Source organism: Salvelinus alpinus, chromosome 9 (genome assembly GCF_045679555.1).
Source record: "Salvelinus alpinus chromosome 9, SLU_Salpinus.1, whole genome shotgun sequence".
Lineage (NCBI taxonomy): Eukaryota > Metazoa > Chordata > Actinopteri > Salmoniformes > Salmonidae > Salvelinus > Salvelinus alpinus.
In genome coordinates, this window is record NC_092094.1 from 50,694,612 (window position 1) to 50,719,124 (window position 24,513).

Here is a 24,513-nt window from a genome sequence, read left to right on the forward strand (position 1 = left end):
TTAGCTATCCACCATATATTTTTCTGAAATGTTTTATGATGTGTAATTAGTAGTTGACATTGGTGTCTGTATTTTCTCTGGCTACTCCCGTGCGATTTCTGACTGTAGCTATGATGGTAGCAGTAATGTAAAACTGATTTATAGCTAAAATATGCACATTTTTTGAACAAAACATAGATTTATTGTGTAACATGTTATAGGACTGTCATCTGAGGTAGTTTTTTCTAGGTTATTTAGGTTGGTTCTAGGTTAGTTAGGTTGGCTTGTGCATGCTACCTGCATGCTACCGTTGCTGTGAAAAACTGTCTGTCTGTCTTTTGTATTTGGTGGTGAGCTAACATAAATATATGTGGTGTTTTCTCTGTAAAACATTTTAAAAATCGGACATGTTGGCTGAATTCACAAGATGTTTATCTTTCAAATGCTGTATTGGACTTGTTAATGTGTGAAAGTTAAATATTTCAAGGCCAGGGGTGCCGCTAGCGGCCAGGGGTGCCCTGGCCTAAACAGGTTAAAACCTTTTGTCAATAGGGGGGCGCTATTTTCACTTTGTAAAAAATCGTTCCCAAATTAAACTGCCTCGTATTATTACTATTGGATAGAAAACACTCTAGTTTCTAAAACCGTTTGAATTATATCTGTGAGTAAAACAGAACTAATTTTGCAGCAAACTTCCTGTTAAACTGTTAGGAAGTGAAAAATCTGAAATCGAGGCTCTGTTCCAGGGCCATCCTATTAATTTGCCTGAAATCTATGGATCTACATGCACTTCATACGCCTTCCACTAGATGTCAGTGAGAGGTGGAATGGGGTGTATAGCTTGATCTGAGGTCAAACGAGAGCTCTTGGAATGACATGACCCCAAGTTTCCTTTGTTCAGCAAGGCGCGGGAAGGACCCCTGGATTGCGTTCTGAAAAGCTTTCGGTAAAGACGTTAGATATCTCCGGCTCTGATTTTATTTGATATATGTGTTAAAAACATCATAAAGTAGTTATTTTACACCGAGTTATATCAGTTTATTGCGTTTTTCGGCATTTTCTTTTCTGTGCGTTATGTGAAGTTGGGCACCTTTGTGCCACATGGCTAGCTTTGGTTGCTAATTCGTCAGGAGAAGACGACATTCTACAACCAAACAACGATTATTCTGGACAAAGGACAACTTGTACAACATTCTGATGGAAGCACATCAAAAGTAGGAACCATTTATGATGTTATTTCGTATTTCTGTTGAAAATGTTCAGTAATATTTTCCGCCCTGATTTTGGGCGCTGTCTCGCTATAACGTAAGCTGTATGTCGTACTAAAGTAATTTTAAAAAATCTAACACAGCGGTTGCATTAAGAACTAGTGTATCTTTCATTTGCTGTCCAACATGTATTTTTTAGTAAAGTTTATGATAAGTTATTTGGTCAGATTAGGTGAGTGTCAGAAATATATCCGGACATTCTGTGAAAAAGTTGCTACGTTTTCACAATGTATAACCACGGATTTCAGCTCTAAATATGCACATTTTCGAACAAACCATATATGTATTGTGTAATATGATGTTATAGGACTGTCATCTGATGAAGATTGTGAAGGTTAGTGAATAAATTGATATCTTTTGCTGGTTTTTTCGCTATCGCTACCTTTGCGTTGAATGAATGCGGTTGTGTGGTTGGCTATTGTAGTAAGCTAATATAATGCTATATTGTGTTTTCGCTGTAAAACACTTAAAAAATCTGAAATATTGGCTGGATTCACAAGATGTTTGTCTTTCATTTGCTGTACACCATGTATTTTTCATAAATGTTTTATGATGAGTATTTAGGTATTTCACGTTGGTCTCTGTAGTTATTCTAGCTGCTTTGGTGAGATTTGTGATGGTGGCTGCAATGTAAAACTGATTTATACCTGAAATATGCACATTTTTCGAACAAAACATAGGCTATACAATACATCTGTTATAAGACTGTCATCTGATGAAGTTGTTTCTTGGTTAGTGACTATTTATATCTTTATTTGGTCGAATTTGTGATAGCTACCTATGCGGTAAAAAAAATGTTGAAAATATGCGGTTGAGTCTTTTGCTATCGTGGTTAGCTAATAGAAATACATATTGTGTTTTCGCTGTAAAACATTTTAAAAATCGGAAATGATGGCTGGATTCACAAGATGTTTATCTTTCATTTGGTGTCTTGGACTTGTGATTTCATGAAAATTATATGATATCCCTGTCGCGTTAGGCTAGGCTATGCTAGTCAGCTTTTTTGATGGGGGGATCCCGGATCCGGGTTTGTGACTCGTGAGAAGTTAACGACCGTTCCAGAGGTGCATGTTCATTAATTATTGTTTATTGAACAAGCATGGGAAACGGTGTTTAACTTCTTTGGGACTGGGGGGGCAGTTTGGAGTAGCTTGGATGAATAAGGTGCCCAGAGTAAACAGAGTAAACCTGCTACTCAGGCCCAGAAGCTAGAATATGCATATAACTAGTAGATTTGGATAGAAAACACTCTGAAGTTTCTAAAACTGTTTGAATGATGTCTGTGAGTATAACAGAACTCATATGGCAGGCAAAAACCTGAGAAAAGAATCTAACCAGGAAGTGGGAAATCTGAGGTTTGTAGGTTTTCAAGTCTTTGCCTATCCAATATACAGTGTAAATGGTGCACTTCTTAAGGCTTCCACTAGATGTCAACAGTCTTTAGAACCTTGTTTCAGGCTTCTACTATGAAGGGGGAGCAAATAAGAGCTGTTTGAACAAGGTGTCTGGCAGAATGCCATGAGCCAAGTCAGGCGCGCGGCCATGAGAGCGAGCTCTATTCCTTTTCATTTCTAAAGACAAAGGAATTGTCCGGTTGGAATATTAATAAGATTTATGATAAAAACATCCCAAAGATTGATTCTATACTTCGGTTGACATGTTTCTACGAATGTTAATGGAACTTTTGACTTTGTCTGGACCTAGTGCCTGTGCATCGTCCATTTGGATTACTGGACTAAACGCGCAAACAAAAAGGAGGTATTTGGACATAAATGGACTTTATCGAAAGAAAAAATAAATTTATTGTGGAACTGGGATTCCTGGGAGTGCACTCCGATGAAGATCAAAGGTAAGTGAATATTTATAATGCCATTTCTGAGTTTTGTGACACCTCTGCTTGGTTGAAAAATGGCTGTATGTTTTTCTGTGGCTAGGTGCTGACCCAACATAATTGCATGGTGTGCTATTACCGTAAAAAAAAAAATAATAATTATCTGACACAGCGGTTGCATTAAGGAGAAGTGTATCTATAATCGTATGTATAACATTTGTATCTTAGATCAATGTTTATGATGAGTATTTCTGTAATTTGATGTGGCTCTCTGCACTATCACCGGATGTTTGTTTGAGACCATGCATTTCTGAACATAACGCACCAATTTCAAATGAGGTTTTTGGACATAAAGATTAACTTTATCGAACAAAACACACATTTGTCGTTTAACATGGAGTCCTGGGAGTGCCATCCGGTGAAGATCAAAGGTTAGTGATTCATTTTAACGCTATTTCTGTATTTTGTGACACCTTTCCTTCTTTGGAAATGGCTGTATAGTTTTCTGTGACTAGGCGCTGATCTAACATAATCGTAAGGTGTGCTTTCGCCGTAAAGTATTTTTGAAATCAGACACTGTGGCTGGATTAACAAGAAGTTTATCTTTAAAATGGTGTATAATACTTGTATGTTTGAGGAATTTTAATTATGAGATTTCTGTTTGGATTTGGCGCCCTGTAATTTCACTGGCTGTTGGCGAGAGATATCCCAGAGAGGTTAAACCCTTTATAATGAAGATTTGTGACGTTATTTTGAGTTTTACAAATCATCTTTGAAAGACAGGGTCCTGAAAAGGGACGTTTCTTTTTTTGCTGAGTTTACAATGTTTGTACAGATGTGTAGGAGGAGACTCAGCCTAGGAGGAAGGGTTAAATATTAGTGCTTGTGTGAAAAGGCTTTTGTCTAATGCAGCTGTATTGATCCTCTGGGAAGAATAATCTTGGTTAAGCTTTCATAGTGTCCGTCGAGATATTACTCGGACCATTAGATCCTAACACTGCGTAGGCGATTTGCTCTTCAAGGACAAAATGTTTAATTTTTTTAATGATATCCATTAATGATTTTTACCAGGGACGAAGACCCACGGGCAATGTTTTGCTTTTCAATAAAACCTGTTATGTTGGTATAAGAAACGTTTTACTTCATTTTATTACAACTTTATTACTTTTCTGTTAAGATTAATTCAAATAATCTAAAATGTGATTCTGAGCACCGTGGGTGGAATCCCTAATGTGTAACGGGAAATTAAAATCTTTCTGGTGCAACATTTTTCTAACAGAAACCCTGGTGTGTGTGTGTGTGTGTGTGTGTGTGTGTGTGTGTGTGTGTGTGTGTGTGTGTGTGTGTGTGTGTGTGTGTGTCAGTCACCAGATCTCAGCCAAATTGCACACTTAAGGGAGATTCTGGAGCGGCGCCTGAGACGACGTTTTCCACCACCATCAAAAACCCATTTATAGAATTTCTCATGGAAGTATGGCATTGCATCCCTCCAATATAGTTACAGAAACTTGTAGAACCTATGCCAAAGCGCATTGAAGCTGTTCGGGCGGCTTGTGGTGGCCAACGCCCTAGTAAGACACTATGTTGGTGTTTCCTTTATTTTGGCAGCTACCTGTAAATCCCCTATGGGCACAGGTCAAAAGTAGTGCACTATATAGGGCATAGGCTGCCATAAGAGGTCAGGTTGGCGATGGGAGATGTCACTCACCTCTGAGGTCGTTCTTCCTGTTGGGGGGCATCCTGGGCACCTCGTTCTGACGGGTGTTGTTCCTTGAGGCTGAGCGCTCTCTGGGCCCCTCGGACTTCACCTCGATCATCAGCGGCACCCACTTATGCTTGTTTCCTACACACACACACACTACTGTTAGAGGGGCGCCCGTCTGTCACATTTCCACAATGTTATTTTGTTGTGTTTTTTTGTTGTCCAAGAGTCCCTGTCTGTAGTGAAATGCAGGCAGGCAGGCAGGCAGGCAGGCAGGCAGAGTATGAAACTAGTCGATGTGTGTAAGGGGAATGGACAGAGAAGCACTGAACAAGCTGCACTAACTTATCGTGCTAGACCAATTAAAGTTTTTAAAAGTTACACGGCTGGGATTGTGAATGGGAATTCTAATCCAATTGAGTGGTGAGAAAAAACATCCAAAAGAAACACATCACGTTTTACTTGGTTGATATATAAACCCACCCCAAAAAGCTATTCAGCCTAATATGTGGTTCCCCATGCTGGCCAGGAGGCTGTGTCAGTGGTCTGTTAGTGGAGTGTGTGCATAGTTTCAAAGCACTAGAAGTCGTTTTTTGGGGCATCTGCACATTACTATATTTCTAAATACTTTAACTTCACTACATCCCGATAGAAAATGACGTACTTTTTTACTCCATACATTTTACCCGACACCCAAAAGTACTCGGCACATTTTGAATGCTTAGCAGAGAGAGCGAGACAGCAAGAGAGAAATAGCGAAAGAGTGAAAGCGAGAGCCAGCAAGGAAAAGTGACCGAGAATGCGAGAGCAAGAGAAAGCGAGAGCGAAACAGAGAGCAAGCGAGAAAGTGAGATAGCAGGCGCATGAGAGAAAGATCGTGAGAGCGAAAAAGAGTGCGAGAGCGAAAGAAAGAGCGAGAAAGAAAGCGAAGAAAAAAAGAGCGAGAGAAAAAAAAAAGAGCAAGAGAAAGCGCAAGAAAGGGAGAGAGAGAGAGAAAGCGAGAGTGAGAGAATAGAGGGAGGGAAAAAGAGCAAAAGAGCCAGAAAGAGTGATAGAAAGGCAGCGAAAGAGAGAGAGAGAGAAAAGGGAGAAAGAAAGAGGAAGAAAGAAAGCGCGACAGGAAAAAAAGAGCGAGAGCGCAAGAGAAGGAGAGCGAGAGAAAGAGCGAGCGAGCTGGAAAAAGGCATTGGAAGTCTCATTCTGAAGGTCAAAAAACACTTGCTGGCAGGCTGGTGGAATTTCAACCCTTTATTGCTGCCAACACATCTCCCTGCCTGCATGGCCTCCTACTCATTCTCTCGCTGTGCATTGAAGTTTCAAAGGAGTGTGGGTTAGGCTCAGTGTAGTAGTCACTACTAGGGCTGTGGCGGTCACAAAATTGTGTCAGCCGGTGATTGTCAAGCAAATAACTGGTCGGTCTCACGGTAATTGACCGTTAATTAACAAACACTTAGCATCTCCTGGCTCCCACGCATAGCCTACAAGCCACTGATGCAGACCTTTGGAACATCTACATTTTAAAAAGTTGACTAAATCCATGTAATATAGCCTACATCTTCACAATAAACCCATTATTTATTTTAGACAGGACTAAAGAAACATGATATGAAGAAAACGTGGTCTATTTCAGCAGAATAGCATACTCTGTTGTCCTTATGTTAGGTCCTGATCTGGCTATGCCATATGACTGTGGGCTACACTAGTTCATTTAGCAGACAAGATTTGCTTAGAATTCTGTGGCATTATTTGATATTATTTTACAGTATGAAGAATACAATTGAACAAAGCTGAATAAAATAGCTTTTATCCAAATGATTTGATTGAGTGCGCACATAAGGGTATTCTGTGTTGAGCGGTTAAAGTAATAGGTACTCCTATATGCTTAAATTTAGAGTTAATGTAACTTTAGTTGATCTACAAACGTTGGGCTATATGTTTTGATTTTTAATAGATTGTAATGCTGCATGATGCGACTAATGATTTTTAAAAAGTTGCTTGAAAAGCATGAGTTCTGCTTTGTTTTTTGCACAGGCTGTACACACTTCATCAGTCTCTCATTCACAATTGAAAAAGCACTTCCCAGTGGCATCCCCTTTCTGCTGCCGTAATGCACCCTAAAACAATCCATGACTTTTGCGGCCCTTCACCCCAAGTGCTACGAAACACCTCTCACTCACATGGCTCTCCATCACGTGATCGGGTCTTTCTCACAGGCTACCGTTGAAGACCGACACTTTGGGGACGCATCTGCACGCGTCCTTATCCAATTCCGAGGGGCATATTGGAGATATTGGAAGAACTGTCCACAATTACTTTGTCAGCCAACAAGATGAGTAAGCCTAACGAACAACCAAAGCACTAGCCTATGTCAATATGCTATCCCCCATTGTACAAAAGTTGACCTTTTCTATGCGAGAAATAAGTATTCCAAACAGGCTGGGACAATTGTGGGATGCAACTGATCCCAAATTAATGCAACCACTAACATAAAAAAAAACTTTTAAGCAATGAGGCTGATACAACATATCAAAACATTTAGCTTAAAATAAACTATTAGGCGATTTCTTCACGTTATAAGCGCATCAATGCACGCACGGCTATAATGTTCCATTAAGGGGAAGACACCATTATCAAAAGCGACCACAAATGCATGGTGTGTGTGTGTGTGTGTGTGTGAAACAAGCATAAGTGGGTGCAGCAGATGATCGAGGTGAAGTCCGAGGGGCCCAGAGAGCGCTCAGCCTCAAGGAACAACACCCGTCAGAACGAGGTGCCCAGGATGCCCCCCAACAGGAAGAACGACCTCAGAGGTGAGTGACATCTCCCATCGCCAACCTGACCTCTTATGGCAGCCTATGCCCTATATAGTGCACTACTTTTGACCTGTGCCCATAGGGGATTTACAGGTAGCTGCCAAAATAAAGGAAACACCAACATAGTGTCTTACTAGGGCGTTGGCCACCACAAGCCGCCCGAACAGCTTCAATGCGCTTTGGCATAGGTTCTACAAGTTTCTGTAACTATATTGGAGGGATGCAATGCCATTCTTCATTGAGAAATTCTATAAATGGGTTTTTGTTGATGGTGGTGGAAAACGCCGTCTCAGGCGCCGCTCCAGAATCTCCCTTAAGTGTTCAATTTGGCTGAGATCTGGTGACTGACAGACACACACCAGGGTTTCTGTTAAAAAACGTTGCACCAGAAAGATTTACATTTCCCGTAACACATTAGGGATTCCATCCATGGTGCTCAGAATCACATTTTAGACGATTTGAATAAATCTTAACAGAAAAGTAATAAAGTTGTAATAAAATAAAGTAGAATGTTTTTTACACCAACATAAAAAGGTTTTATTGAAAAGCAAAACATTGCCCTTGGGTCTTCGTCCCTGGTATAAATCATTAATGAATATCATAAAAATAAAAAATAAACATTTGTCCTGGAAGAACAAATCGCCTACGCAGTGTTAGGTTCTAATGGTCAGAGTAAAAACTCGATGGACACTTGCACACACTGTATATAGACTTTCTTTTTTTTCTATTGTGTTATTGACTGTACGGTTGTTTAGTCCATGTGTAACTAAGTAGTTGTTTCTGTCGCACTGCTTTGCTTTAACTTGGCCAGGTCGCAGTTGTAAATGAGAACTTGTTCTCAACTAGCCTACCTGGTTAAATAAAAGGTGAAATTAAAAACATCTAACAACAAAAACTGGTAAATCTGGTGCAGTCCATGAGGAGGAGATGCACTGCAGTACTTCATGCAGCTGGTGGCCACACATGATACTGACTGTTACTTTTGATTTTGACCCCCCCTTTGTTCAGGGACACATTATTCAATTTCTGATAGTCACATGCCTGTGGAACTTGTTCAGTTCATGTCTCAGTTGTTGAACCTTGTTATGTTCATACAAATATTTATACAAGATGATGATCATGATCATGCACTGGTCTCGATACAGGGGCAAAAATACATCATCTATGCACTTAAATAGCAAATGGAGGACGCTTTTCCTGTGGTCCTTTTCATGCCAGCCAGGTAGGCTATACTCCTGTTGTAAAGATAAGCAATGTGCTTAATATCAGGAAAGTTGAGAACTAAATATAGTAGGCCCAGCCTATAGAAAGCTGAAGGGATCATACTATTTTTAATAGAGGCCAGGCCATCCCTCTTTTCTTATGCAATTGCGGAAAAATGCAACATTAGCTGATGGGCTATCATGAAGTGATTGATTAGATTATCGATTACATTTGCATTGATGTCAGAGTGATTAGAGGGACAATAGAGTGCTGAGTACCCGGCAGTTAGCAAGTTTGGTAGGCTACTAATGACCAGCAGCAGCATCAGAGCTTGGTGAAGCCTAATTACCGTGACTAAATGGTCACATGGAATATGACTGCCTTCATTACTCGTGACCGCCGGTGTGGCGGTAATACGGTCACCGAAACAGCCCTAGTCACTACAAAGCTAGACTGGGTCCTGCCCTATACAAAAAAATAAGAGGATAAATTATAAAAATGTCCTCATGTGAGAAAGTATCTTCCCACATTATTAAGGCCTATAGCATGTGTCCACTAGGGTCAAATTAAACATGGACGCCTACTCCAAAAACAGTTCAACTGTTAATATAATGACTGTAAAAAGTAGGCTGTGTGCTATAGTTTCTTGTGTTTCCACACAAACATTTATTCTGTGTAAAATCCTTAAGGTCGGAAGACCTGCTGCACACAGCTAATACGGCCTTCCTTCTCTCTTAGCCCGGTACAAACTTCAAGTGGAACTCCACCACGTTGTAGCCTCTTATGCACTACCTCCAGCACCATACCAGCATCTTCATATGTGACCAACCGGCTCGATCTTATGCAACAAAATTTGAGATTATGTTTTTTTACATTGGATAAAGACTCGTAACTAGAAAAAGACTCAACTACTACAGTTGAGGAACAATGGGAAAGTAATTCTGCTTTGAAAGTTGATAAACTTGTAACCCCACTTTTGAGAAAATGGCACCCTCTTAGGCCATGAGCTAAACACTGAGTACGGTCGTGTAAAAAACAACAACGATTAAGGCTGAAGTCTGGTTTATATTACAACTATCAAAATCTCTGTATGCAGTTGTCGACCATTATTACAGGGAAATAAACTCGGAGCGAGAGAAAAATAGATTATTTACAAGTTAATGGCAAGCTAATAACAGAAAATAGCTTACGCTTGTGAGTGTGACAAAATAAAAGCAGGGCATTTTAGAACTTGGACACTGTCCTTGATGGCCTAACGTTATATCCTAATTTGACTTCGGTACAGGTCATGTTCTTCACATTACTGTCTCTGGTAAACACACACTATATCAAATCAAATCTACGTTTATTTGTCACATGCACAGGATACATAAGGTGTAAACGGTACAGTGAAATGGTTACTTGCATAGTGGAGTCTTTTGTTTAGACATGTAGCTAGCTAACTAGATAAACAATGAACCATAATCCCAACTCAAAATATTACTACCCTGCATGAATCTACAAATGCTAACCAACTAAGTTCAATGTTAGTTTGCTAACATTAGGCTATAACTAACAATGCAAATGGTTCTGAGATACAAATAATATTACTAACAGATCATACACGTAAGGTTAGCTAGCGAGGCAGCCAATATTACCTAGCTAGCTAACAGTACGCTTTAACCTGCAATGAAAACAACTTCCTGATAAAATTAGATAAGTATAATATCTGAAAATGTAGCTCGCTAGACTCTCTTATCTGTATACATGGATGAACGCTTCTCCCTCTGTCACAGACACCATGGTTGCCCTAAATTTGAAGATGTAATCCAGGGACAGGTGTTTTACAATAGCCGTCTGTGATCTCTTTTCAACTCCCTCAGCATTCACAACCAAATGCCAGAATTTTCTCCAACTCCTTAGCCATCATATTCTGCTTCCACCGGGCATTCCAATGATTTCAATACTCTGTCCTCCAGAAAGTGGAGAGCCATCTTCCAAAAAAAATCTGCGTTAGAAAGGATTACCTACACATACAATGCAGCTCATTATAGACAGAAGCGTGCTACATGGCAGACCAATCCATCTCTCGGCATTTCCAGCCCATCCATTATCTCAGCCCATCCATTATCTCAGCCAATCATGGCTAGTGGGAAGGTTCCTGACTTTTTCCGTGGCTAAACCAACTACGCTCGTAATTTAACCATTTTATTCGTATTTACAGATGGCATACAAGTTTGTTATTAAGGCACATGAAACTTCACATGTTCCAGAAGGCCTTAAGCAAAAAACGCATTTTGATATAAAAAAAATTAAGTTTACGTTTAATTGGCTCTCCTGTGAAGTAGTGATATGGGACATAGTTTCCTGAAACGAGTCACTTGTAGGAAAGTGCAGTTTTTTCACACTTTGTCATTAAAAAGATAAAAAGAAAAGGTCAATCCAAGTAAAGGAACGCACCTTTCTTCTTCTGTCCGTTCTTCTGAGAGTCCTCGTCACTGTTCTTCTGAGAGTCCTCGTCGCCGTTCTTCTCCTCTCCAGAGTCGTCCGACTTCGCATTCTGGTTCTCCTTGCTCTCGTCGTTGGTGTCGCGCTTCTCCTTCAACTCTTTCTTCACCACAGGCTTCTTGGGGGCCTGGGGGGGGGGGGGGGGGGGGTAGGTTAGTTAACACAGGGTACACTATCACAGCAGGTTTACCACCCAGGTTTAGGAGGATCACTTAGTGTGGCACCATATTGGCACCATATTCTTTATATGGGCACTGGTCAAAAGTAATGTGCTAAATAGGGAATATGGTACAAACACTAAGGCTGCTGATCACTGGTCACACTCACCGACAGTGCACTCGGGCGAGACTGACCGGCAGTGCACTCGGGCGAGACTGACCTGCAGTGCACTCGGGCGAGACTGACCTGCAGTGCACTCGGGCGAGACTGACCTGCAGTGCACTCGGGCGAGACTGACCTGCAGTGCACTCGGGCGAGACTGACCTACAGTGCACTCGGGCGAGACTGACCTACAGTGCACTCGGGCGAGACTGACCTACAGTGCACTCGGGCGAGACTGACCTACAGTGCACTCGGGCGAGACTGACCTACAGTGCACTCGGGCGAGACTGACCTACAGTGCACTCGGGCGAGACTGACCTACAGTGCACTCGGGCGAGACTGACCTACAGTGCACTCGGGCGAGACTGACCTACAGTGCACTCGGGCGAGACTGACCTACAGTGCACTCGGGCGAGACTGACCTACAGTGCACTCGGGCGAGACTGACCTACAGTGCACTCGGGCGAGACTGACCTACAGTGCACTCGGGCGAGACTGACCTACAGTGCACTCGGGCGAGACTGACCTACAGTGCACTCGGGCGAGACTGACCTACAGTGCACTCGGGCGAGACTGACCTACAGTGCACTCGGGCGAGACTGACCTACAGTGCACTCGGGCGAGACTGACCTACAGTGCACTCGGGCGAGACTGACCTACAGTGCACTCGGGCGAGACTGACCTACAGTGCACTCGGGCGAGACTGACCTACAGTGCACTCGGGCGAGACTGACCTGGCTACTGGAGTTGCACATAAGCCATCATCATTTGGGGCAAATCCTAACTTTCATTTAAGTCAAATTTTCACTTTGTCATGCTTTGATGTCAAAGGGAGACCAAGTGAAAATCTGACAGAGGTGGAAGTTAGGAGTCCCACTGTGGTGCTCTTAAGGTGCAACTCAATTGTGCATGGGAAAGGAAACCAACTAAGCACAGAAATCCCATTCTATTCATTATTGCTGTCACTCATGGACACAACCAGTCCGGGGGTTAAGACTAGTGACTGGTGAGTGACATGGGCCATATAGATGGCCAGACTATTTAATTAAAGGTTGTGCTCCAAATAGCACCCTATCCCCTATATAATGCACTCGTTTTGACCAGGGCCCATAGGGTTCATCATTGAAGTCATTGGTGGTATGAAGTGGACAAGATCCAGGCAGGATGCACACACAGAGAGCTGCCTACAGACAGTTGCAGATCCTGTGTGTACAATCATTTTTGCTCGTCATGCAGCGTGTGACTTGGTCAAATCAAATGCAAGTTCAGTTCACTTGATGTTTGAGCTCACTCCCTCAGCTAACACTTCCACATTCATCTAGATAACTCCTCTTCTAGGGCACTTTTTGCAAAGCGTTCACTTGAAGGGTTAGTTTTGCAAGAACGGGTTAGTCGTTTTCTAGCTTCACACACTTTTACTACGCTCACTTAAATATGCGGTGGGATGTTTATTTATTTTTTATTTTTTTACTTGTCACAAATGAAGTAATCCACACAAAAAAAACTGTCCACTATTTAGCAAGGACAGCCCTAACGACGCACTGCACTAGAGTGTTACTTGGACATCCATTCAAATGTGACCGAAAACTAAATCGCTATACAAACCCACACACTCAAATAGACGATGAGCTGTACACTTCCTGCATTTGAACTGGATCCAGAATAGCTGTTCACATTAAGCACAAATGAGTAACTACCGGAAAACCAATAGCCTAAATAGGAAGTTAACGGCCATTGAGGAGTGAACACCTAATATAAAGCCAATTTCACCCCGGCAGCAGGCCCTTCCACCATTATGCTCCTGCTGGACAGCCACAGACAGCTGGTTGCACAGACTCACATTACGACAACTACTTGACTAAACCATGTTCATGGTGAGTCACCATTGATTGGTAGTACGACCCAGGAGTAGGCTTAGTCAGAGTCTGTGCAACAGTCTCCCCATATTATTATTAATTCCCCAGCAAGCTTTAGGATTGGTTAACATCACTCCAGGTAACAGGCCATACCACTAAACTCCTGCTGAGTAAGTATCCTGTGTTTTCATTCAGGTTATATGGAGCCAGGAGGCCGGAAACTCCAAGTCCAGGCTGCTCCGGGTCCCTGTGGAGGGTGAACTTACTGGGGATCTCCGTGTGAAGCCCACTTCTCTGACCTGCCTGACAGGCATGGGGCAGGACACAGTCCGATTCACAACCTCCATCTGAGCAGATGGGACAGAAGGGAGGCTTTTTAGGACAAAAGGGCGCAATCTTAATCACAGGATTGCGTCATGAAGGAAAATAAAATGTTTGCCATTTCAACAATGGCACACACACACACGACAATGGCAGATGATGATGATGACGTGTGTGTTCAATGCCTTGTAATGGGAGTGTGTATTGAAAAAGGTATGGAATCAGTCATTGTTATGAGATTGTGTTGGTGGCGAAAAAGTGTTAACGAAATGTGCTCTGAATCATTCTACAGAATTTGCTGTCATTCACTGGGCAGGATTTTAAACACCATTTTCATTCTGTGGACAGGAAGGATACTCAGAAGATTCTAAAGAAGATCGGTGTCTGGGAAGGGTTGTTGTGATAGTTGAGGTGTGGCACCCAAACTCAGGCCCTCCACTCATAACACCAGGGACACAGTAAACTACATTCACAAACCTAAACACTACGAAAACAACATTTAACCAACACCTTCACAGCCCTAGTACCTTTCTGGGGAAAAACAGCAACCTATTTTAAAACGTAAAGTAAAAAAATGTCAATACCAAATTCTCAGTTACAACATTGTCGAGTAACTGACTGATTTAGTTGTGTTTGAAAAGTTTGGTTGCCGACAGCTCCCGGAATAGCAGGAGAGGTTCGGAGGTGGCAGTGGGACTTATTGTGGGGATCCCTAAAAGGACATCCCTTATAGGGACCCGTCCAGGCCTGGTTATTCCTGGCCGAAACCTACATCTCCTCAGGCCTGGTTATTCCTGGCCGAAACCTACATCTCCTCAGGCCTGGTTATTCCTGGCCGAAACCTACATCTCCTCAGGCCTGGTTATTCCTGGCCGAAACCTACATCTCCTCAGGCCTGGTTATTCCTGGCCGAAACCTACATCTCCTCAGGCCTGGTTATTCCTGGCCGAAACCTACATCTCAGGTCTGTGCTCGCTTGGCAGAACGTGGGCAGCAGCCCCTCACCTCGTCAAAAAAATAAAAAAATAACATTTAAAATGGCTCTGCCAGTTACAATCACCCAAATCCCCGCGATCAGAAATAGCCTGCGGGATTATGCTACTGTAAGAGGCCACAAATGAAGTGTTCTGTCCGTGGGACCAACCGACCCATCGCCTCGGGAAATGGAGGACGGGATGGATGGATGCATCAAGTGCACTGCTAGATGCAGAGTCCATAGAGCCGAGTTGGGCTTTTAAGTCCCTATACCCGTCTCAGGTGTGTATTTAAGTCTACAGTGCTGAGCCGTGGCGCTCATGTTTGGACTCTCAAGATGATCTCAGGTAGGGTTATTCCCCCTCAGATGGAGGAAGGGGGATTTTTCTACCTGCAGGGCTGTAGCGAAGTATTTTCTCACACCGTGTAGGGAATAGGGTGCCATTTGGGACCTAAACTAACACTCCTATCTAAAGTAGATATACCGTGTGCTAACTAAGGCTAAGCAGAAAGACCTCAAAGACAAAGAGCAAGTTGAGTCTCTCGTCTGAGCACACTACAATTACACCCAGATCAGTGTCATGAACAGAGGGGAAAAGAGAGCCAACTTTATTTACATCTCATCATGACTCCACTCTGTGTTGTTCTTCAAACACCCCCGCCTGGCCTGCACACCCTGTTGTTTTCCTACTAATGAGACACTAGAAAAAGTCTCCTGTTCAAAGAGGTATTATTAATTGATAAGTGAGGGGGACTGGTTAAGCCTGCAGAGGTCATGAAGGGACTTCTGCATAAACAAGAGCTGTGTGTTCACTACCACTGCAAACAGCACTGTGCCCTACTCAACTGGCCACTGGGGGGATGGTGGTGTGTGTGTGTGTGTGTGTGTGTGTGTGTCAGTAGTATTACCTCCGGGCACTGACTTACCTGTGTTTCTTTAGTTGCAATCTCCCCTGGGGTTGGCCACTTCATAGCATCACCAAAATCTCCAACCTAAAAATAATATCAAGGGAATTTAACAGACTCTTCAGCACTTCTGTCACAAATGGCACCTTATTCCATACATAGTGACCTACTTTTGACTAGGGCCCATAGGGTGCCGTATATAGGAAATAGGGTGCCATTTGGAATGCAAACATGTCTTTATGCTCATCACATTAAAGCGTCACCATATCAACAAGGTGTGGCCCAATACAAACAATCCTCATTTACAACATAAAAATCAAAAACAAATTGCAGTGCATTCGGAAAGTATTCAGAACCTTTGACTCTTCCACATTTTGTGAATCTACACACAATGCCCATAATGACAAAGCAAAAACAGGTTTTTAGAAAGAATTTTTTTTTTTGAAATAGTCAGACCCTTTACTCAGTACTTTGTTGAAGCACCTATGGCGGCAATTACAGCCTTGAGTATGATGCTACAAGCTTGGCACACCTGTATTTGGAGAGTTCCTCCCATTCTTCTCTGCAGATCCTCTCAAGTTCTGTCAGGTTGGATGGGGAGCGTTGCTGCACAGCTATTTTCATGTCTTTCCAGAGATGTTCGATCGGGTTCAAGTCCGGGCTCTGGCTGGGCCACTCAAGGACATTCAGAAACTTGTTCCAAAGCCACTCCTGCTTTGTCTTGGCTGTGTGCTCAGGGTCGTTGTCCTGTTGGAAGGTGAACCTTCACCCCAGTCTGAGGTCCTGAGCGCTCTGGAGCAGGTTTTCATCAAGGATCTCTCTGTACTTTGCTCTGTTCATCTTTCCCCTGATCCTGACTAGTCTCCCAAACATCCCCACAGCATGATGCTGCCACCACCATGCTTCACCGTAGGGATGGTGCCTGGTTTCCTCCAGACGTGACGCTTGGCATCTTGGTTTCATCAGACCAGAGAATCTTGTTTCTCATGGTCTGAGAGTCATTTAGGTGCCTTTTGGCAAACTCCAAGCAGGCGGTCATGTGCTGTTCTTGGGGACAATGCTGCAAAACAATGTTGGTACCCTTCCCCAGATCTGTGCTTCAACACAATCCTGTCTCGGAGATCTATGGACAATTCCTTCGACCTCATGGCTTGGGTTTTGCTGACATGCACTGTCAACTGTGGGACCTTATTTAGACAGGTGTGCGCCTTTCCAAATCATGTCCAATCAATTTAATTTACCACAGGTGGACTCCAATGAAGTTGTAAAAACATCTCAAGGATGATCAATGGAAACAGGATGGACCGGAGCTCAATTTCGAGACTAATAGCAAAGGTTCTGAGTACTTATGTAAATAAGGTATGTTTTTTATTTTTAATACATTTGCAAAAATGTCTAAACCCGTTTTTGCTTTGTCATTATAGGGTATTGTGTGTAGATTGATGAGGATTTTTGCTGTAACGTAACAAAATGTGGAAAAAGTCAAGAGGTATGAATACTTTTAGAATGCACTGTCTAATGGCAAAAATGTGTTTGGAGGTACCTTTCCAGCTAATAGGTTGCCCTCACAAAAGAGGTGTTTAACCTCAATGGGTCTTACCTGGTTAATGGTTAAATAAAATAGGCTGGCAAGAGTTCACATATTCACTTGATGATAAGACAAGTGACCTTTTTTTTTTGCTAACGTATGATAGGGGTCCCTTGGTCGCCGGTTTGCCTGGGAGGTGGTCTTTGGGCAAGAAAAGGTTGAAGACAGGGGTTCCCAAACTTTGTCACTCGGGGGGGCCCCCTTCCAGCATTGGGGAACATCCCGCACCATGTCTATTTCCATTGGCACAATCACTGTTCATGACACAAACTGTTCACACCCCTCTTGTTGGTGGAGAGAATTTTGCAGGTTTAAAGATTAATTCCTGCAATTCTAAAAAAAAATTGGCATGGCGCAAAGAAAATGTTGCAGTTATAAAGCAAATTTTCTTGCAATTGAATACATTTTGCCATGTCTAATGTGACATGAGTGACAAAAAAGTACAACATCTACGGGCTAAAAAAACGAAATTAAAAAACACTCGCTGACATGGGCAAGTTGATCTGGACATTTCTGACAAGTTATAAATATCTCTCAAACATGCTGACCACACTGCCCGAGTCACGTGAGCGAAAGTTGCAAAATAAATGTACACATACATGTTATTCAAATCATTGCACCCACACTGCTCGCGCACGTTGTGTAGCCAGCCATGTTCTATTTAAGATGGGAGAGGCAAGTACTGCCTCTCCTATCTCCTCATTGGTTTTTAGGAGCATATACCCACAAGGGTGATTGAAAGATGAACTGAGGTCCACACTCCACTCCAGTCGGTTGTGGTAATGCACCTTAAAGTTGGTTGCCAACCCCCATATAGAGTCCAAAGAAGAAGCCTGAAGGAGGAGAGATTACTAGAAACTAACTCGGTTTACCCTTTTATCTGTGGATTAACTGTCGGAGTAGAGGACCTTGTGCATTTCAGGTAAAATAACAACCCAATGTTTATATCCCAGGACAAATTAGCTAGCAACAGCAAGCTAGCTAGCTAAATTGCCAAATATGTTTCATGCTTTTCGACCAGTCCCCAAATGAATATAGTTGGTTCAGAGTTTTGATATTTCAACCTGCGTGTCCTGATGGCGTCCGGTGTGGGTGGACAAAACCAACATGAGCATTCAGCATGTTAGGTCTACAATGACTAACATGACAAGAGGAACTGATGATGCACTGCCCAATTTCCAAAAGGCACCTTGTGCATTCTACTACAACTTTCAAGAGTACATTTAAAGCAGGACTGAGTTCCTTTAAAAAAAACACCCCATAGTTTGGGAACCACTGCTTTAGAGTGTTTATACACCTTATCTGACAGACTCCATGTACCACCACTTGCATACCAGGAAGCATGGACTGTTTCTAAGCATAGCTTTCAGGTGTACACACACACACACACACACACACACACACACAGGCACACACTTCACACACAATTTGGGCCAATAGGAGGAGAACGTTACCCTTTCTCCTCTCCGAGGCCGGGGGTTTGGGGCCTTCACCACCTTGGCTGGGCCTGTTGTGGGTGGCGGCTCTGTGGAAACAAGAAATACAGTGGACATCAACAGTCTGCTACAGCCATCAACGAAAAAACTACAGTCATGGAACCATGTAGTCACATTTGTCTCCTTTCAGTTCCACTAGCAGAACAGACAAGGAATATGTTATTGGGTCCGTGAGGGACTGTCCGTGAGGATCGCACAGCGGTGTCCCAAATGGCACCCCATACCCAATATAGTGCACTACCTTTTCATATTTTTTAATACTTATTTTGTGCACAAACGCAACATTAACGTACATCTCAGCTGTTTGTTGCATCTATCTCATTTTTCATTCATGAGTACGTTACGTAGCTGACAAACCTCAGTCTTCCAAAGTTCTCCATTAGGGCGTTGGTCAAACGTAGTGCACCATATAGGGAGTATGGTGCCATTTGGGACTCATTCCACAGTCAACTCCTTATATGGGCCCAAGCAATGGCATGGGACGGTCTGAAGTATATGTGCCCTGTGAAACTGCACAAGTTCTGAGCTAGTATTAAGAAAGCACTGTGCTACGTTGAACTGGGACTGGTGGCGAACTGACTGCACTTGACCGTTCACTAGGGGTGTAATTCGTACCGAACCGTTAGGTACAGGGACCTCGATTCTGTCCGCACTGTGAACCCGAATAAATACATAAAAGATGTACAACAACAACAAAAATGACCAGGCCTATAGGCTATGCCTACACTGCGTTGTCGGGCTTTTGAGTAAACCTGAGCTGAAAAAACATGTCAGGCTATTACGTTGAAACTAGAGCATTAAGAGCACCTAATACTGGAGTTGCACATCGTATAAGTGCCTAAATAATGTACTTTTATTGATTAGACAAAGTGTATAATGTCACACCATCTGTGACAATCAATGTCAGTCCATGTCCACAGAGTCCACGTAGAATACCATGCCATCACTGCTGTCAACTCATTTCCAAGATGGCGGATGTGAAATTCACAAGTCAATTTGACCAAAATTCTCCTTTAAAGTTTTTTTTCCCCCACAAACTTTTCTAGTCTTCATAAACAAAAATATTTTCATAAACATCCTCACACACACAATTATATACACCCCACTCTTGCACATGCAGTGTTTCTTTGAAGCATCATTTTGATGAGCGTATTTTCAGTTCTTCCTGAGCAGTCCAAATTTGAGCATAGCCCATTCAGTGGTCAAGTTCAGGTTGCTAGCTAGTAATGTTGTTTGTTATCAAAACAAAAAAATAGCGGCTTGTGAGTAGTTTAAAAATGGCCCGAGACATGGCAACCAATCCACTGCGAAAATAAATAAAACATAGCTCCAGTAATATTGGGCACAACTTCCACATGATTTTGGCGAGAAATACCCCAGGTGTTCCACAGTCAAAGCTATTGGCTGTCAAAGAACTTCAACGCAATGGTCCACTGCCCTTGTCTGTCATAACGCATATTTTGCTTTCAGAACGTATTGGGATTTGGGGGATGGGATAGTTCTATGTTCATTGACATGTGCTTACAACGTATTCTCCTCAACACTATTTATTAGGTGGGGTAAGGTGCCAAAAGCCACATCCACAGCTGATGACACCTATAATTTCCTATTGCAAGAACTTGTGCCAGCAAGACAGCCTAACTATAAAGACTTATGAAGTAGAGCTACACCACACACACACAAGCTAGCCCTGCGGTGCTCTCGCTCTCCCTGGATTTTTTTCAAATGACAGCTGCCCGCCAAAACCGGTCTGTGTGGCCTGTCAGATTTGCCTCAGCAGCGATGCTATGAAGCCATCAAAAATGCTAAACTATACTTTTTCTTACAAAAAAAAAAAAAAGAGAACCAACCAAACAAAATTGCTGTACAATAATTTCAGACAATGAGAATTTACTCGCTCAAAAAAATTTCCAAGGGCAAGGCTTCTTTCACTATAGCTGAAAAACTGGTCATAGCCAAGAGGTTAAGCCTATCTGCTGCTACAAAAATCTGCATAATCCCACTTTACAATGACACTGTCACGCACAGAAACAAGGATATAGCCGATGATATTGAATCACAGGTTTTAGACAGAGCCTGCGCATCAAATTGGTTTACAATCCAATTAGATGAGACAACTGACATGCCCGCGTTTTGTATACATTCTCTTCATATGAATAATTTATTTGGTGCAGAGATTTGCCTCAGAAAACAACTGCAAGGGACATTTTCTTTGTTCTGAACGAGTACATAACGAGACCTGGATTACGATGGGACCGTTGTATCTGGATCTGTAACGACGAGACTGCTGCTCAACCTATCCATGCAGGGCCGAGCAAGTGACATTTTCCAAGCACACTATAAAATTGCCGCTTTCAAGAAAAAGCTTGGTGTCTGGAGAGACCGAGTGGGTAGAGGCATTTTCGATATGTTCCCCATATTCTCAACTCTGGTTGACAAGATGTAGACATGGATCACACATTTCTATTGTTTTGGTCATTTACAGAAAGCCCAGAGAGAGACACTGCCCATGAAGACTGCACAGACAAACCACGAAAGTAGCCAAGTAAATACATAATTCATTATTTTAGAGTAAAGTCAAAATCAATGAACAGTTTCTTATTTTATATAGAAAAAAGCGATTGTCTATTTTTTACCAACGCGGTGCCGAGAACAAGAAGGCCATGCCTTGCTGGTCCCTGGCACAAAAAAAAGTTTGAGAATGGCTGAACTAGGCTACAGATTTCAGGCAAGAGCCTCCTTGCCGCAACAAGGCAGTCTCATCCTGTAAAGGTGTATGTACTCAAATATAAAAAAGATTATACATTAACTTTCCAAGATAAAATTCCCCAATTCTCAAACTCCTGCTTAAAATAGGTTATCAGCAATGCTGATTGTGAACTCAAGGTGTTTTCCAGTATGACCTTCAGAAAGATAACGCTGAAACACAAAAAAAAATGAAAACAGCCAGAGCATGATCAATGACACAGCCTGAGGTTGGGCGAAGGACAGTAAAATGATCCTGCTGTAATGCAGTTACCCATACTGTCAGAGGCATTGAAAAGCTTGAAAATGTACAATCCCCCTCAACTGTTTTCTAAACATGGACCAAACTCTGGGATTGGTGTTTAGTGGTTAACACTCAGGAACATTCACTGTGTTCTTGGTAAGGAACTCCAGCGTAGATTTAGCCTTGTGTTTTTGGTTATTTTTCTGCTGAAAAATTCTGGTGGATTCATCTCCTAGTGTCTGGTGGAAAGCAGACAACCACGTTTTCCTCTAGGATTTTGCATGTGCATAGCTTCATTCTGTTTATTTTTTATCCTGAAAAACTCCTTTCTTTAACGATTACAAGCATACACATAACATGATGCAGCCACCACTATGCTTGAACATTTGGAGAGAGTATTCAGTAACGTATTGGATTTGCCCCAAACATAAGTTCGCATTCAGGACAATTTTTCTTTGCAGTATTACTTTAGTGCCTTGTTGCAATCAGGATGCACGTTTTGGAAATGTTTATTCTGTACAGGCTTCCTTTTCACTCTGTCAATTAGGTTAGTATTGTGGAGTCACTACAATGCTGCTGATCCATCCTTAGTTCTCTTATCACAGCCATTAAACTCTCTGTTTTAAAGTCGCCATTGGCCTCAGGGTGATAACCCTGAGTGGTTTCCTTCCTCTCCGGCAACTGAGTTAGGAAGGACGCCTGTATCTTTGAAGTGACTGGGTGTATTGATACAACATCCAAAGTGTAATTAATAACTTCACCATGCACAAAGGGATATTCGATGTCTGATTTTCTTAAAACATTTTTTTATCTACCAATAGGTGGCCTTCTTGGCAAGGCATTGGAAAACCTTCCTGGTCTTTGTGGTTGAATTTGTGTTTGAAATTCACTGCTCGACTGAGGGACCATAGATAATTGTGGGGTACAGAGATGTGGTTGTCATAGATTTTTTTATAATGTTAAACACTATTATTGCACACAGTGAGTCCATGCAACTTATATGACTTGTTAAGCACATTTTTACACCTGACCTTATTTAGACATGCCATAACAAAAGGGGTTGAATACTTACTGACTCAAGACATTTCATATTTACATTTATAATTTTTTTATTTTTAACAATACCATTATGACATGGGGTATTGTGTTTTTTTCTATTCATTCATACATTTTTTATTAGTATTTTTTTTATTTTTTTATTTAACTAGGCAAGTCAGTTAAGAACAAATTCTTATTTACAACGGCCTACCCCGGCCAAACCCAGACGATGCAGGGCCAATTGCGCGCCGCCCTATGTGACTCCCATTCACAGCCGGATGTGATGCAGCCTGAATTCGAACCAGGGACTGCAGTGACGCCTCTTGCACTGAGATGCAGTGCATTAGACCGCTGCGCCACTTGTGTGTAGGCCAGTGACAAAAAAATGTCAATTTATAAATGCAGGCTGTAACAGAATGTGGAAAAAGTTAAGGGGTGTGAATACTTTCTGAAGGTAATGTACCGAATTTCAGGGGACTAGGTCACAGTTTGCATTTTCAGTTGCTTGTTTTAGCGCCACCATGTGGCCAATTGGCATGAGATCGCATGAAAGGGTGTGGCCCATGGCCTTTTACCATCTTGCAAAGTTGCACCCTCCTGGGCCTTAAATGCATATTTCCGTGAGATGTTAACTAAATTGACAGAGGAACCTAAATAATAATAGCCTACAAATACAATAGGGTTTCACCCAGATTTGCTGGCTAGAACCCCTAATCAAAATCTGACTGTGTGGTTACGGCTTCAAGGGAAGTATAGCAACATGCTCAGACGTATGACAGCAAGGAGAAGTGATCTGTTCCACCACTCCAGCTTCTGTGTGTTCAGCCCAGCAGCAAGCCGCTATGGTCCAGCCTCCACCTATGAGGAATCGTCAACAGGGTCTTTTCTCCATAGAAAACTATACTATAAGTCCAAAAATATACAAAAATATTTGTAATGGTAAAACGTTTGTGTAAACTAAGACTAAAACCAGATAAACAAGATAATGGAGATAAATGGACCTATATACACTAAGTGGCTAGTTTTTTTATGTACATTTTACATTTGCATTTGAGTGATTTAGAAGACGCCCTTATCCAGAGCGATTTACAGTGGTGAGTGCATACATACATTTTCACGTGCCCACTGCAGACAATTTTTCTCAGTTTTAGCTGATAGGAGTGGAAACCAAAGTGGTCGTCTGCTGCAATAAACCCCATCTGTGACGAGGACCGACAAGTTGTATGTTCCGAGATGCCGTGCTGCACCGTTATTTGACCGCTTGTGACCCGCCAGTTAGCTTGCACAATTCTTGCCATTCTCCTTTGAACTCTCTCATCGAGCTGTTTTCGCCACACTGGACTGCCAGACTGGATGTTTTGTTTGTCGCACCATTCTCAGTTAACCCTAGGCACTGTCGTGCGTGAAAAAGCCCAGGACGCTGGCCGTTTGAGACATTAGAACAAAGTCGTTTAGGTCACTCGTTTTGCCCATTCTAAATGTTCAAACGAACACTAACTGAATGCCTCAATGCCTGTCTGCCTGCTTCATACAGCAAGCCACAGCCACTGTCTGTAGGAGCGAACCCATTTTCATGAACTGGCCACTGAGTGTATTTTTTAAATAAGATCCTCTTTGAGAACTAACAATCACCAAAATAAAGGCAAGACAGTCAGGGAGAATCTGACATACAAAATATTATAGGTTGGAGGTATTTTGTCATTGCACTGATTGTTATGTTTGAGTCCCTCATAGCATAAG

At 42.3% G+C, this 24,513-nt stretch overlaps 1 protein-coding gene across 14 annotated transcripts in view; it reads right to left on the reverse strand.

The window, feature by feature from the left end:
* The window catches only part of LOC139530302 (la-related protein 1-like), an 87,812-nt gene that overhangs the window by 49,276 nt on the left and 14,023 nt on the right, over positions 1–24,513 (reverse strand). For 11 of the 14 annotated variants that reach the window (XR_011666000.1, XM_071326573.1, XM_071326570.1 and 8 more), the window contains exons 2-6: positions 18,705–18,775; positions 15,684–15,749; positions 13,727–13,807; positions 11,236–11,410; positions 4,787–4,921 (exon numbers count right to left, since the gene is read on the reverse strand). Coding sequence is in view for 13 of the 14 variants with exons in the window: in XM_071326573.1 (XP_071182674.1) it covers positions 4,787–4,921; positions 11,236–11,410; positions 13,727–13,807; positions 15,684–15,749; positions 18,705–18,775 (528 nt within the window). In the remaining variant the exon portion in view is untranslated. The remainder of the gene's footprint in view (positions 1–4,786; positions 4,922–11,235; positions 11,411–13,726; positions 13,808–15,683; positions 15,750–18,704; positions 18,776–24,513) is intronic. The other 3 variants (XM_071326582.1, XM_071326575.1, XM_071326576.1) reach the window with 2 other exon arrangements.